This window comes from Saprolegnia parasitica (genome assembly GCF_000151545.1).
Source record: "Saprolegnia parasitica CBS 223.65 unplaced genomic scaffold supercont2.91, whole genome shotgun sequence".
NCBI classification, from domain to species: domain Eukaryota; phylum Oomycota; class Saprolegniomycetes; order Saprolegniales; family Saprolegniaceae; genus Saprolegnia; species Saprolegnia parasitica.
In genome coordinates this window covers 138,852-153,556 of record NW_012156485.1, presented here as the reverse complement: position 1 = coordinate 153,556, position 14,705 = coordinate 138,852, and the positions used below count along the sequence as shown (strand labels likewise).

Genomic DNA, 14,705 nt, shown 5'->3' with positions numbered 1-14,705 from the left:
GGGTAGGGTCTATGGGTCGTGTTCAATTCGGCGCTCTACGTGTGGTATGGCGTGCTGCACCAAGGCGGCTTACTGCCCATGCTGCTGTCGTCGTCGACGCCGTTCTGCGAGCACGTATCGCTAGCAAATGTGCACACGATCGTGATGTCCGGCACCTACATGCCCCCCCGCTTCGCTCTCAGTCCTCGTACGCCCCATGACAAGTGTGAGAGAGCTAAGGATCTTACCTATACTACGCATATAGATGCGATCGATATTGTGGACGCGCCGCTCGAGAACATGCGGGCACCGCTGGAAGCCATCGCTCAGTCACGTCCCCGGTACCCACGACGTTGCGAGAACTTGGCGTATCCTCTGAAATAGCGACGCGCGTGGCCGCACGGGGGCCGTGTTTGTGTACCCTGCGCCGTGGCGCGCCGACGTGGAAGCCATTGTGGCTTCGATTCCGCGCCTCGGTCTCGACACCACGGCGCCGCCAGGTAGCCGTGTCAACGACGATGTGTCACAGTTTTTTTCATGTCATTTTAGGCGTCTGTGGGCCGTTCGTAGCCATGGAGAGCTTGCCGACGCCCGCCTGGAACGTGGCCGAGTGGTCGTTGCACGTGCAGCACCTTGTGGTGCGTGACGAGCCATGAGGAGTCCAACATGTCGTCGAGGCGAGTAATGCACTTTTGGTTGGTATCAAGTCTTGTGGGCGCTGCATACGTACTGCCGTCGACAGCCCTTACCTTTGCAAAGTCAGTCGGGTTATCGGTCGTCCTGCAGCAGGAGGGCGTACTGGGCTCAGCCACGGGTGGGATCACGACGGGCCGTCGTCGGCTGCGTGGCTTGTGTACATATAGAAGTCCACGAAGACTTTCGGTGCGCATTATTGTGGCTGCATCCACGCCCGTGGCAACTGCTGGATTCTCGTCGAGATCCTCTTGGCGTTCAACAAGGTTCCACTCAGAAAAAAAGCAACCCAGCAGGTGCATCATGCTTTTCTTGCCGCGGGTTCGCTGCGTGTTCTGCCCACGCGCGGGCAAAGATCGCCTTTTGACGGCAATGGGTTGCCGACTCCCTTATGTTTTAGTAGTGTAGTCGTTCTTGCGAAACCCTAGTGTGCGGCCAACGAATCAATCGGATAACGCGGGAAAGATAGCGGGGGGTGAACGGTCGCCGACACATACTCTTAGTTCGGAGCGTATGCGAGCGAGCGATCCGATATGCTTCAGACTGCACTCGAGGTGGCGAGGTTGATTTCTTTAATTGGTGGGTCGCGCCAGACGTGGCTACTCCCCAGGACTGGTATGCAGTAGGATTCCATCGCGGGGCTACTCTGCTCTACATTACTGGTCGCATTCGGTCGAGGCGCGTCATTGAAGCGAGACTCGCACCGTCGTCCTTGACTGTCTCTAACGTCGCGTTGGCAATGATTATCTGTCACAGAGCAGCCACGGAGTCGCACTCCCCCGCCTCTTGATCGTTCCTTGGATTTTCCAGCGCCAAGTCTTTACGAGTTCCTAGTGTTGGACAACAGGGTCAAGCCCTCAAGGACACGGTTGTCGTTTACATGTGCACGAGCATGCTTGACCAGATGAGAGACTGATCCCTTTCACTCATGCCGTCCACTAATGGTGCAGTGAAGAGTAGTAAGTGCCATCTCGATGGCTACCAAGTGCAATGTCAGCCAACGGTTCCTACAATAAGATATCAGCCAACGCACTAGTCCCATCGTACGAAGCGGTTGAAAACCCATTGACAAATCGTGCACCTCTGTCGTCGGTGGTGCTGGCGCGGCGTCATCGGCCACTCCAAGGCTGGGAATGGCGCGTATCGTCCCACTAGTCATCCCCCTAGCGTCACAAGCATCGACGCGGCTGGTGCGGCACTCGGCGCGGGTGCGATGTGAGCAACGCAAGTGGTCTTCTTGAAGGCGCCCATCTGCTATCGCCGTGGCGCGTAGAACCGTCTACTGTACTGGACTAGAGAAAGGTCGTCATCGAGGATCACTTTTCATTTGCCTCCTCCGCCTTCGCATGACGCTTTGTATGTTTAACGGCTGCCCCAACGAGGCGCTGCCGGGCCCCGGCACGAAATGCGAGTTTCACAAGAACCGCAAGATGTGTGGCGTCCAAGGCTGCTCCAACCAGGTCTACGCTCGGAATCTCTGCGTGCGCCATGGCGGCCGCAAGGCCTGCCGCGTCCAAGGCTGCGTCAACACCGTGCGCGGTGGCGACCTCTGCTTGCACCACGGCGGGTCGTCGCCAAAGCGCTACTGCACCGTCCAAGGCTGCCTGCGCCAAGCCCACGCTCGCCAAAAGTGCGTTCGGCACGGCGGTGGCAACGTGTGCAAGGTGCCGGGTTGCCTCCAGTACGGCCGCGTCCTAGGCCTTTGTCACCGGCACAATAAGAGCCAGCAGCGCGACATGGAGGAGCTCTACACGAGCGACGAAATGATCGACCACTCGATTCTGTCGCTTCTCGTCGAGGAGATCCCGCGCATGGACCAGAGCGCGCCCGTGACGCCTGCAGCGTCGTCGTCGGTGTCACCGTCATCGTTATCCGAGCATGCTGCAAGCCCCTCGTCGTTGCTTGCACACGAGCTGGAGCCGCTGAACATCATCATTTGAGCTACGTCCGGGTCCTTTTTCAATTTTATTATGGTTTGTGTACAATATAGTCATGTGTTCTCGACGGGTGGTCATGGAAATGATGTGTGCCGATCGATGCTGAATAGGGCAATCCACGATAGCGACGTTGTTATCTTGGTTGCGTCTGGATCCACCGCTTGTCGACAAGACGCTACAGTTCTTTCAGGCTCGAGGCTCTTGCCAAACCGGACGGATTTGGAAGTCAAGTCGAGGATATCACACGCACGAGTGGATGGTGGACCACGACACATCATCATTGCGTTGCAAAGGCGGGACGATCTGTGACGACGACCTCCTCCCTTGCTGTGGCTCGACAGGAAGAGTGCGCTTGCGCTCTCGTGGGCCTACCCGTTGATCGTTTCGAGGGTTTCTACAAGTCCCGTCCTCGTCTTGCCGTGCCCACGACACTTATATTGCTGCCGAGTATTGACGCCCATGATGCGACCTCTGTCGTCAACCAACTCGCTTTTCGTCTCCGTGCTCACATTGGATGGTGACGAGTACACGCTCGATAGCTACAACTACTAGCACAACATACCCATCGGTATTAATAGTCCATGGTGCGAGACGCTCAAAAGCAAAGTTGTCGAAGGCGGCTGTCTGTTGACACTATCAACATCGCCGTGCCCGTCCAGGACGCCACCATGGGTGTCGAGACAGCAGGGGTACTGTACGGGGATCGTGCATGGTATCCCGTTGCACTCAAGTCGCTACCCTTTCTAGCTGTGCTGGACGCGTAGCACGATGATGGGGCGCATCGAGCCAGCGATGACGTAGTAAACGCACCTCGATGTTGCCTTTTACCTCTCGTCGCATCGCGGATCGCTGGCTCGATATGGCCCGTCGGCCTCACGCCATCATCGCTTCCACCAGCGACCGACCGGCTGTGCATATCGCGCAGATCGCATTGCAGTTTGGGCAGCTCCACACCAAGGAAATAGATCGATTTCTTCTTTTCTTGCTTCACACGGACGCTATGGTTTCTATGCATCTGGGGCGAGGGATAGGGTTACACTATTGTCGTGGAAGCGCGCTGGCACTCGAGTTCCTACTACCGTCCCACCGTACTGCCGCCAATGGATCTCTTCAGAATTAACACTTAAGACTATGTAATGAATAGAAATCATTCCTATGGTTATGGTCTTTCAACGAGACTATTACAAGAAGGCGGTCTCCCTTGTGTCCCTTGTGCTTGCAGTTGAAGTGGCCCGTTCTATTTGTTATAACACGCCATATTGCCGTTGGCATGCCGTATTCTAACAATATGGCCCTTTCCGTCGTACACTATTTATGGATCACGCCTTGTGGCCTCTTGGGGTTTGTATGCCAATACAACGAGCAAGTGGCGTGGCATTGCAAGCGCCGCATAATAGTGTTCGGATTGCGCCTCAAGAACGGGAAGATCTGGCAGACCGGTCTGCGACGACGACATCCACCATGGCCCAGCTCGTGCTCCTCGTGGCCGTGCTCCAGCTCGTGACGAGTGAACTCCACCAAAGCCTCTTGGCCGTGTGCACGGCCTGGGATGGCGTCACGTGCCCCTTTACGACAGCGGCGCCGCTCGCATCGCTCTGGGACCGCCGCTCGCAGACGCTGTGCAAGGTCGCGCGTCGCCCATCGTTCGCGTGCTGAGGCTGCGTTATTAGGCGTCCGTGGCCGTGAGCGTCAAGCAGATCGACTGGCAAAGCAACCTCATCACGGGCAAAGGCCTCGTGCGCAGCGTCCAAGTCAATGGCAACGAGCTACTGACGTCGCTCGTGTACCCGTCCGATGCGTACGTGGCGCCCAACTACCCGCACTGCGACGACTGGTACGACGTGCTCCCGCCCCACGGCAACTACATCTTGCCAGGGCGCGGCGGCCAGCGCTCGATCTTGCCCTTCATTACGAACGCGTCGGTGGCTTTTCAGATTGAGTTTGAGTGGACGGGCGACCACAGCCAGCGCCACGACTGCTCGTTTGGCGGCATCTCGTACGTGGGCTTGGCCCAAATGGACTTGTACTATGAAATCCAAGACGACAGCGGTACGTCCCGAAGCTGTGTCGACGTCGTCCTGATCCGAATCTTAGCCTGTCCGGGCTGGCACCCCAATACGCACTCGTGGTGCTCGGGCCATGGCCAATGCGACTGTGCGACGAGCGAGCATGCCAACCGCACCTGCACCTGCCAGTACGTTCGTATCCATCCTCGCGACGCGTGACGATGGATTCTAGGCCGGGGTACGCGCCGCCCGACTGTGCCAACTGCATGGACAACTTTTACGGCCGCGCGTGCACGCTCGAGTGTCTTCCATGCGAAAACGGAGGCGTTTGCAACGCCGGCCCGTCCGGCGACGGCGAGTGCACGTGTGCCCCGGGGTTCGACCCCGCCACGCGATGTGCGACGTGCCTGCCGTCGTTTTTTGGCCCGACGTGCGACCCGTGTCCGCACTGCCACCACCCACACGGCAACTGCAACGACGGGATCCGCGGCAACGGTCTCTGCTCGTGCGCGGTCGGCTTCAACGCATCGATCAACTGTGCCGACTGCATGGACTCGTTCTATGGTCCGAACTGCGTCCCGTGCGAGTCGTGCCATACGTCCGGGCGCTGCAACCACGGACGCGCCGGCGACGGGTCGTGCATCTGCTCGGAAGGCTTCTCAGCCGACTCGCGCTGTACGCAATGCTCCATCAACTATTTTGGCGCCAACTGCACGCGCTGCGAGAGCTGCCACGGCCGCGGCTACTGCAACGACACGCTTCTCGGCGACGGCAGCTGTTTATGCGACGAAGGCTACACGGCCAATTCGCGCTGCGTGCGCTGCAACGACGGCTGGGACTTCAACCCGACCACGATGAGCTGTCAGTGCGCGCCCGAACACTTTGGCCCGCACTGCCGGTCGTGCCCGATCTGCAAGCCCCACGGCCGCTGCAACGCGGGCAACGACGGCGACGGCCGGTGCATCTGCGACCCCGGGTGGTCGGCCTCGACCAACTGCGTCACGTGCATGGGCGGGTACTTTGGGCTCGACTGCCAAATGTGCCGGCGCTGCGGGAAAGGCCGATGCGACGACGCGCTCCACGGGTCGGGCCGCTGCGTCTGCCGCGAAGGCTGGAGCGCATCGTCCGACTGCTACAACTGCGCCGAGGGGTACTTTGGCGACAACTGCGCGCCGTGTCCCGAAGATTGTGGCCACGGCACATGCAGCAGCGGGCTCCTTGGATCAGGGGCGTGCTCGTGTCATCCTGGCTGGGCGTGGTCAGCAGTCGCGCCCTGCACGACGTGCCTGCCCGGGCACACACTCCCCAACTGCTATCTCTGCCCGGGCTACACCGAGAGCGGTCTGCCGTGCAACGGTCACGGCACGTGTGTGTCGGGCGACGGCGCGGCCGCGTGTGTCTGCGACGCGCGGTTTAGCGGCGCCGGCTGCGACGTCTACGACTTTCCGCTCGCGATGGTGTGTGCCATGGGCATGCTCGCGCTCTCGTCGCTCGGCTTTTGCATGTGCACGATGCGTCGGCTCGCTCGGCACCCGCGGTACCCGCCGTTGCACGCCGGCGGCTTGCATCGACGCTACTCGACGTTCACCGGCGCGTATGTGGAAATTTCCGACATGAGCGACTTGGAATTTTTCGTGTCGGCCGACTCGCGCGACTGGCTCATCCCGTTTGAAGCGCTGACGCTGCAGCGCGAGGTCGGCAACGGGACGTCCGGCCAAGTGTTCAAGTCGCTCTACCACAGCGGCGGCGGCAACTCGGTCGTTGCCGTCAAGCGCCTCTACAGCCCCGTGACGGGCCAAGAGTACTTTCAGAGCTTCTTTCGGCGCGAAGTGAGCATTTTGAGCAAGCTCCACCATCCAAACGTCGTGCGGTTTTACGGCGTGAGCTACTACAACCGGGTGCTGTACATTGTGACGGACTTTTGCCGCACGTCGTTATGCGCGCTGATTGAAAACCCCGCGTCCAGCGACCCGTTCGAGTCGGGGTTTCTGCTCAAAGTCATGGGCCAAATCACGGCCGGCATGGCGTTTCTGCACAGCCGCAACGTCGTTCACCGGTACCGCCTCTCATTGGCGTTGTCTGTAGTATCAACTTGATACTAGGGATCTCAAGCCCGCGAACGTGCTCTTGAACGACACGGACGACATCAACATTTGCGACTTTGGCCTCTCGCGGCTCATTGACCCGGAACAAACGTCTATGACCGCCGAGGTAGACCGCACATAGTGGGCGTCGACAGCAAATATGACAATATCGTAGGTGGGCACGCCAAGCTACATGGCCCCCGAGATGGCGACGATGGGCGCGACGCTCTGCTCGACCAAAGGCGACGTCTACTCGTACGGCATTCTCCTCTACTCGATGTGGTCTCGCAGCAAGCCGTATGGGGACCAGGGCATGAACCCGTTCCAGCTTGTACTATATTGTCGTGTTGTCCATGGTGGCTAAAGATGATGAAATAGATGACGGCGGTCGTCAGCGGCTTGCGACCGGTGATTCCCATCAACTGCCCACCGGGCCTCGCACGGCTCATGCGGCAGTGCTGGGACGCCAACCCGCTGAGCCGACCGAGCTTTCCGGAAATTAGCCTCCAACTCAAGGACCCGACGCTGCTCCAAAGCGTGCGCGTGCGACCAAGTCCGTCTTCTAATTAACAAAACACGTGTACTACCTTGTTGCAAGCGGCTCGTGTCTCCAAGTGCATGCGATCGGCCGTCGGGAAGCCGCTGCCACCAATGGATGTCCATCCAGAAATCCCACCACCCGTTGTGTGCTGGACGTTGTTGCCTCTAAAGGGGACGCCGAGCTCCTCTTCCAGTCGTCCTGTGTGCTACTACTTTGTCAAAGCTTTTGCTCGTGCCGCATTGCTAGCCATCGCACCGTCGACGTCGAACGTCGTGCAGTCGCCTTTGTCCGACCTTGGCGTCGTGGCAGCTGGTTGCTTGGCCCCTCGGGGTGTGTAGGGGCTGGGACTGTCGACGAGCTCACGATTCTGACGTGCCACACTGAGGACGCTCTGAGCGACCGGACATGGTGGCCTTCGAAGGCAGTAACGTGAGAACCGGGCCTGGGCCGACGAGGACGTCGACGATGGTATATTGAACCAGAGCTGCAAATCACGCCGCAACCTGTAGCGGTCTAGCACACCGACTGAGCAGATGTCGGAACAAGAAGATCGCGTCGTTCTTATCAACGAACCCAGCGAGGATCCCACCCACCGGTTGTTATCGTATACACAGCCTTCGATGCAGCCAAGCACGACCCCACGATCGCGTCGCACGCATGTCGACGGCTGCGTCTTGGTTGACAGAGTTGCAGCGGATCTCTTCCTAGTAGGAAGAGATGAGGTAGGAAGTTCCTACCTAACAAGTACTACAAGGGATTTCAGGACCGTACGATGCGGTCGTCGAGCGATGGATCGGCAGCATTCAGTGAATCCATCGGACCAAGCATGCAGTAGCGCTGGCCACAGAAAGGCGTCTCGGCGGCTATGCAAGTACGTCCCACACTTTCGCAAGACGACCGTCGCCAGGATCCGACGACGGGATGCTACTGCATGTGACCAACGCATTCAAGACAAGGCGACGCGCCAAGCGTCATTGACAACCGCACGTGGCTAGCGAAGGGAGCTTCGAGCCCATCTAATATTGGTGGCGTCATGCCAAGGCTAGTTGGTCGATCTGCAGTTGAACGCCAACCAGGCGACTCTCGAGAACTGACCCAGTACGTAATACATTGTACTGTAGAACCACTCGGTCACGAGGCGATATCTGGTCGGCGCGGGCATCCCAGCTGGCATTATTCTCTGTTTGTGGCGAGGAGCTTGTGGCCACCACTGCTCACTTGGCAATTCGCATCGACGATGAGCCTGTCGAGCTTCATTCGACTCAGCCGCCAAAAGCCGGAGATGCCCCGCCTCCAGATTGACGAAATGAACCTCGAAAGGTGCGCGACCACCTCGACTAACCTCGTAAATCTGGTGGCCGGCATTGCTAACAGCGAAGCTGTTGCACGCGCTCTCGGCGATGTTGCGGCGTGCCAAACAACTGCCACCTCGCTTCAGGGAGGTGTATATTTGTGCGTTTTGTCTGTGATCGTGCCCCAGTCCCATCTATTTTTATTGGTATCATGCAATTGTGTGTTCAACATTGGTTTTCGGTGTTCGACCGATTCATTTGTGTATTTTGCAACGCTCCTCGCATTGGAGCAATCTCCTTCAGAAGAGCGCGCAATCATGCATGTGCTGTGGCGAATCGCGGAGATTCAGATCTCCGAGTCAAGAAGGCAGAAATCTAGTCGACATCTTTTAGTCTAGCGGTATACATGTAGACACTGGTTTACCACCAGGTAGATCCGGGTTCAAGTCCCGGTGAGATCCCTACTTTCTGATTCTCCGCATCGATTGGCAACGTGTACATTCGAGTTCCGATTACATACCACGGGGCACGGGCGGGTTCGAGCGGTCGTCGTGCAAAACCCTCGAACCTCTTGCATGGCTCGACGGCGCCGCCAAAAATGTCGAGCTCCACGCGGCGTGCGGCCGTGCGCGCGAGCTCCACGACGAGACACTGGATCGAGTTGTACGAGAAGTCCGGGTGGGCGATGGAGATCTTCTTCAGCACCGGGAGCTTGCGCGAAAGCGGGAGCAAGTCGAGCGCGTTCGTGGACCGGAACATCGTAATTACGACTTCTTCCAGAAGCGGCAGGCGCGTCACGCACTCGACGAGGTGTTCCGGACTCAGCACCACGTCGACGCGGAGAGTGCCGAGGCGCGGCGCCAACGCAGCGATCACACGGACGGCCTTGCACACATCCTGGCGCCCGGCACGATATGTACCGGCGCACAGCGTCAGGTGGTTGAGATCCAGCAGTCGCGGAACGGTGTCCAGCAGCGGGACGAGCCACTGGACCGTGTTGAAGAGCGTGTCGTCAATGGTCAAGGTGCGCACCGTGCTCGGGATGCCCTGGCACACATAGCTCCATGTGTCCAGATCCATGGCGATACGCGCGAGCGACAAGCATTCGAGTCTCGACGCGATCTAAGCGTCGCCCAGCTGAGCGCCGACGTCGGGCGAAAAGACGGCGGGATCAAACGTTAGCGACGTCACCGAGGATGGGATACTGGTGTCTGGGACACCGACACCGACCACGGCCAGATGCAAGTTGAGATCCTCGCAGACGTCGTCGGTTCGAACCACAATCGTGGTCAGCGTTGGGCACTCTTGCAGCGCGTTGCTCAACGCAACGACGCGTCTTCCTGACACTGCGATGTTGTGAATTTGCAGGTGCGCCAAGCCAGACGATCCCATCTGCGTGCCATACGTGACGATAAAGCGGATGCGCGACGCCATCAGTTCGTCACTGCAAGTTTGCAGAGGTAGTGCTGTGCCGCCCGATAACGTCAGCGAGTGCACCGGCACTTGTTGCAGCGAGTCGAGCGTCCACTGGATTGCATGCTTCTGCGTGCTCAGTGATCGACACCTTGGGCTGTGCAACGCCAGGCACCGCCTGCCCACCGTACGCCTGACGGTAGACGGAGAGTGGTGCCGTCAGCACACACGGGTACATGCCGGGGTCCGCCGAGATCGGACCAAGACCAAGACAAGCCGAGCGCAAGCCGCCGGGGCTGGTGACGGCGATGGCCGTCGGGTAGCCGACAACCGCAGCGACGTCGCGCTCACAAAAGAGTGGGTGGTTGGCCTTCAAAACGGGCAGCGCCAAGCTGCTGCGTGGAGCGGCGGAACGCAGGTTCCGAAGTCCCTGCGTATACTCGCTTGCTTCGCCCAGCTCGGCGGCCATGAGGATCTCGTCGGCGCTAGCCAGGTATTGCATCACACGCTCCGTGACCTCACCAGGGATGCTCATCATAGGTGCTGGATATTTTGCAAATGCCAGAGACCCTTTACGAAAGCGGCTCTCATGTTGGTAAAGGGTCTTCAAGAATATGCGAGCCCCTTTGCGTGAGGATATAAATGGCACTTTTACATTTCAAACCGAGTCGATGCGATGGGCACTAAATGTAGCTCGACTACAAGCGTGAAAAAATGAAAAAATGAATTGCATTCGAGTAGCGCGGGAGCTGCCGAGGCATAACCGTGCAGCGACATATGAATATTATTCAACTGTCGCTGCGCGTTTGTCGACAAGGTCGGCAGCATATTGGTTGATCCAGCGTACGATCTTCTTGACGTCGGCCGCGACAAATCCCTTGCGCTGGACAAGCCACAAGCCCAACTCGCTCGGGGGTAGCTCAGTCATCCAGACGACAGCACGAACGCGCTGTTGTAGAGCGATTCATACTGCTAGATACGTTAGTGGGTCCCTGCAGGGGGTTAACCTTGGGAGGATCGCCAAGGCGTTCGATCCATGCGGCTTCAACCGCGGGCAACCATGCCGCGCCAGCTCGGCAGCGCGATGCCACACACCGACAGCGTCAACCACATGGACCCCGCAGAGGTCCACATTGTATTGCTGAGGACGATGTTGATGGCGCAGAGCCCGAACCGGCGATGCAAGGTAGTACGTTATCCGGTGGTGCGGTTCGTGCGTGGTTTTCTCTGTCCTTGCTTTCCACGAAAGGTGCAGTCCTTGGCAGTAGGCCGCGACGTCGGACTCTGAAGCACAAATTGAAGCTAGGTGCATAGTCGCGCTCGCATCTGATTCAAAATCGCGCCAAAATGATGCGCCGCCTCCAGCGCCATGGCGATGACTCCGGTCGATGAGCCGACGCTAGGGTACACTCGCACAACCGGTTGTAGTACTTGGCTCGGGAGGTCCTCGCGATTTCTGGCGCTCGTACCTGGTACTACTGCTACAATACAGTAAACGGAGGAAGAAATGTAAGGATTGCGTCCACCGTCCGAAATTCCGATAAAGTACGCTTTTCTGATCCTAATTTGAAAAGGCTGGATTGCAATGATCAGTTGGCGATTTGCTTCGTCCGGTGCACACAAAAACAGAGACGCCGATATGCCACGGAACGCCGTCTTGCGCGGGATCAAGCGACTCATGTACAAGAAGGACATTGCGGCAACAGAGGCCGACTACGGCGTCTCGATCCGTGAGGCCCACCAAGCCTACCGCGAGGCCATTGCCATCGCGCGCCACGAGCTCGAGAAAAACTTGGAGGCCGCCGCGCTTGCGATCGATAGCGTCATGCACCGACTCCGCGACACTGGCGACGAAGTGAGCACGCACCCCGACTTTATCGCTGCCCACGAACACATGAATGCGATCCGGCTCGCCGGTGCCAAGCGGCTGGCCGAGATTGACGACGAGTTGCAGGCGAGTCTCGAAGAGCTCAAGCGTTCGTATATGGAGAAGATGTCGTCGTGGACATAGCGTCCGAGTCGTCTTCATTATTGTCCCTCGTAAGTTTCAACACCGTCCATCTTTTGTCTGTTTCTCGCCGCCAGTCCAAGCTTCAAGCTTCTGCGCGGGCATGGGTGCGACGACCAGTCTTTGCAAGCGTTGATGGTCGATGTGACAGTGCGCTGCGGTTGCAAGCCGACGTCTACGACAGCTCTTGGGTGGTGCCAAGTGCAAGTAGGACTTTTGTCCGAATTGGACAGCTGCTAAAGCGCACTTTACCGAATGGAAGGCGTTGAAACTAGGATATTGGCCACGTGCTTGCTTGTCACAAAACGACCGTCGACTTTCTCACATCAACTTGTCGTGACCTTTGGCTAGCATTCCGATCCGCTCTCTTAGTCGATGCGTCGACTAGATAGTAGACGACGACTCGCTTGAGGAGCTCGTCTAGAGAGTCAATAATGGACTAATACCGAGTGACATTTGAATCGGTTTAGACGCGGAGCGAGCGCTCGCATCCAGAAAAATACATCAAGACGTAGCGGTTCGCAGATGCGACCTGGTGTATCCATCTTCTAATCACTCTACTAGAGCTACTATCTATTACTAGTATGACTACTAAATGAACGACGGCGGGCGATGCACCGATTGCATCAGCACGCGGTACTTGTATCGCGCTGATGACGATGGACGCTGGCGTGTCTGTCCTAGCCGAGACAGCGTGGGACGCGCACAATCTGCATCAATTTTGCGTCTTGGCCGAAGCGTGTGATTCGTAGCAGCCACGATGCGGCGGCTGCCAGAGTACCATCGAGGCTCTACGCCCGGCGAGTGTACCAGGCCACAACTTTCGAGGCCCTTGCTCTACCCTATGGAAGCGCTTTGCACACATTCAGACCGGGCATGGAACGCCCACGAAGCCGCTCGTTGCGCCGGAGGACCGTCTTTTTGGGTCACACGAGGCGTCGCATGCCACCGTGTCTTTTGCAACGCGGCGCAATCATCGACCACGACGCCTCGGTGCGAGACCGACTACAGTATGTACTGTACACACCCACTGGACGATAATTAGTAGGTATACGCACGCTTGATTCTAAACCGAAATGTCTCTCTAGTGGCGCCACGACGACGGAAGAAAGATCATATTGCCTCTCGGTAACTTGGAGTCTTGAAGTTATCGTTACTAGTAGTATGTACAAGGGACATAAATGACCCTTGGTATGCAGTGCACAACACGGTGCAATTGAGCCGTGTGTGGCGGAGACCACGTTGTGAAGACTGTTGCGCTGACTCTGGCTGCTTGATTTTCAAAATCAAGTGAGCCACCTCGGTTGATCGACGACGGAGCACGCAAGCCTGGACATGCGAGATATCACGACGCAATAATCTCAAAGAAGGTCGGTTCGCTACTACTGCAATGTACTCTAGAGCCCTGTCGATGGGACCATCGACGGCGTGTCAACATGCAAATTAGAGAGGTCTTCTTCTTGTATTAGCAAACCCATGGTCGGCTCAACTGCGTCCGGCCAGCTAACAACGGCGCCTTGTCGCTGCGGTGTTGCTTTTTTGGTTTCTTGAGCGCTTTCGGCGTCGGCATGCGTTCGTGTTTCTTGGCCAAGCGCGCCGACGGCAGCACGGTCACTTGCTCCTTCTTGACGCGCAGTGCGTCGAGCTTGGCGTGCACGGCTGACTCGGGCTTGTGTGTGATGACGACCTTCATGCGGCCTTGGTCGCCATGGAGCGCGTCGTCAAAAGTCGACGCGGCGGCGGCAGTTTGGAGCGAGCAGTTGCCGCGCAGTCGGTGTTCGTTGACAAAGTTTTGCAAGTCGGCTTCACGCACGCACTGTCGCGCACAGAGCTCCTTGAGCTCGACGTACTTGGCGTGCGTTTGCCGCCATTCGTGTTCCATGAGCTGCAGCTGCCGCTTCAATACCGCCGACGCCTCGGACGGGATGGGCGGCGATGACGACGACGACGATGGCAGCGAGAGTGATGGAAAGTCCTGCAGTACGTCTTCGAGGCGGACCTTGAGCGGTGATGGCGGCTGCGCGCACCACTCGTCCAGCGACTGTTTCCATGCGTGGATGGCCTCGAGGAGCGCCAGATGCGACGATGGTGGTTGATCCGTGTCTGGAGGCGTTTCACTCTCGGTTTGGCTCGCCTGGTCCGCAAGCCGTCGAGGAGGTGGTGGCACCGTGACGGCGGGCAACTCTGGAGCGGGTGGTGCTGCCGTAGACGCCACCGCGAGCGTCTGAATCTGGTGTTGAAGTGCTTCCATCTGGCTCGTCTGGCGTCCATGGTCCGCCACCAGCGACGCCATCCGGGCTTCGTACGTCTCGTTGGTTTCTTGGAGCTCGCGTGCGTGCGCGTCCTGCCGCTCCAGCGCGCCTTCGAGCGCGTGGCATCGGTGCTGTAGCGCACTGATTTGGCTCTCGAGCTCGCGTGTCTTGTCCTGCTCGTCGAGGAGCTGGCGCATCTTCTGCAGCGACCGCTTCTTCTCGTGTTCCAAAAGCGTCTCGAGCTCGAGGATGCGCTGCTGGTACGGCGTCTTGAGATGGGAGGCTCTGCTGCTGTACGACTTGGCGCTCGCGGACCGAGGCGAGAGCTGCTGTGGCCGCAGCGTCGATGCATACGACGACGATGGCGACCGCGCCTGGTCGAACCGGTCGACCGACTCGAGAAGCATGGGCACATGGGATGTTGCTGTCGATACGGCCATTGGCGGCGGCGATGGCGATGGCTTGGTCGGCGTCTGCGCGAGGATCCTCGCCGGACGGCA

At 58.3% G+C, this 14,705-nt stretch overlaps 7 protein-coding genes across 7 annotated transcripts; 4 read left to right on the top strand and 3 right to left on the bottom strand.

Annotated features, from left to right (window-relative positions):
• Positions 1–144: 144 nt before the first annotated feature.
• On the top strand, positions 145–635 carry SPRG_12401 (hypothetical protein; the record flags this gene model as incomplete). Its single annotated transcript, XM_012352063.1, has 4 exons — positions 145–187; positions 245–320; positions 364–479; positions 529–635. 4 exons carry the CDS (start codon positions 145–147, stop codon positions 633–635), a joined length of 342 nt encoding a protein of 113 aa, XP_012207453.1.
• Positions 636–2,018: 1,383 nt separating this feature from the next.
• Positions 2,019–2,612, top strand: SPRG_12400 (hypothetical protein; the record flags this gene model as incomplete). The annotated part of the gene is made up of 1 exon (XM_012352062.1): positions 2,019–2,612. One exon carries the CDS (start codon positions 2,019–2,021, stop codon positions 2,610–2,612), a length of 594 nt encoding a protein of 197 aa, XP_012207452.1.
• A 1,458-nt stretch (positions 2,613–4,070) lies between these two features.
• SPRG_12399 (TKL protein kinase) lies at positions 4,071–7,298 on the top strand (the record flags this gene model as incomplete). Its single annotated transcript, XM_012352061.1, has 7 exons — positions 4,071–4,235; positions 4,280–4,658; positions 4,704–4,803; positions 4,848–6,671; positions 6,718–6,826; positions 6,875–7,030; positions 7,078–7,298. The coding sequence occupies 7 exons, from the start codon at positions 4,071–4,073 to the stop codon at positions 7,267–7,269; spliced, it is 2,925 nt and encodes a 974-aa protein (XP_012207451.1). The 3' UTR covers positions 7,270–7,298.
• A 1,609-nt stretch (positions 7,299–8,907) lies between these two features.
• On the bottom strand, positions 8,908–9,612 carry SPRG_12398 (hypothetical protein; the record flags this gene model as incomplete). The annotated part of the gene is made up of 2 exons (XM_012352060.1): positions 8,908–8,926; positions 9,101–9,612. 2 exons carry the CDS (start codon positions 9,610–9,612, stop codon positions 8,908–8,910), a joined length of 531 nt encoding a protein of 176 aa, XP_012207450.1.
• A 42-nt stretch (positions 9,613–9,654) lies between these two features.
• On the bottom strand, positions 9,655–10,480 carry SPRG_12397 (hypothetical protein; the record flags this gene model as incomplete). Its single annotated transcript, XM_012352059.1, has 2 exons — positions 9,655–10,074; positions 10,121–10,480. The coding sequence occupies 2 exons, from the start codon at positions 10,478–10,480 to the stop codon at positions 9,655–9,657; spliced, it is 780 nt and encodes a 259-aa protein (XP_012207449.1).
• A 1,068-nt stretch (positions 10,481–11,548) lies between these two features.
• Positions 11,549–12,005, top strand: SPRG_12396 (hypothetical protein). The gene has a single exon (XM_012352058.1). The coding sequence runs from the start codon at positions 11,585–11,587 to the stop codon at positions 11,954–11,956; it is 372 nt and encodes a 123-aa protein (XP_012207448.1). The 5' UTR covers positions 11,549–11,584; the 3' UTR covers positions 11,957–12,005.
• Positions 12,006–13,418: 1,413 nt separating this feature from the next.
• SPRG_12395 (hypothetical protein) lies at positions 13,419–14,645 on the bottom strand (the record flags this gene model as incomplete). The annotated part of the gene is made up of 1 exon (XM_012352057.1): positions 13,419–14,645. One exon carries the CDS (start codon positions 14,643–14,645, stop codon positions 13,419–13,421), a length of 1,227 nt encoding a protein of 408 aa, XP_012207447.1.
• Positions 14,646–14,705: the final 60 nt, after the last annotated feature.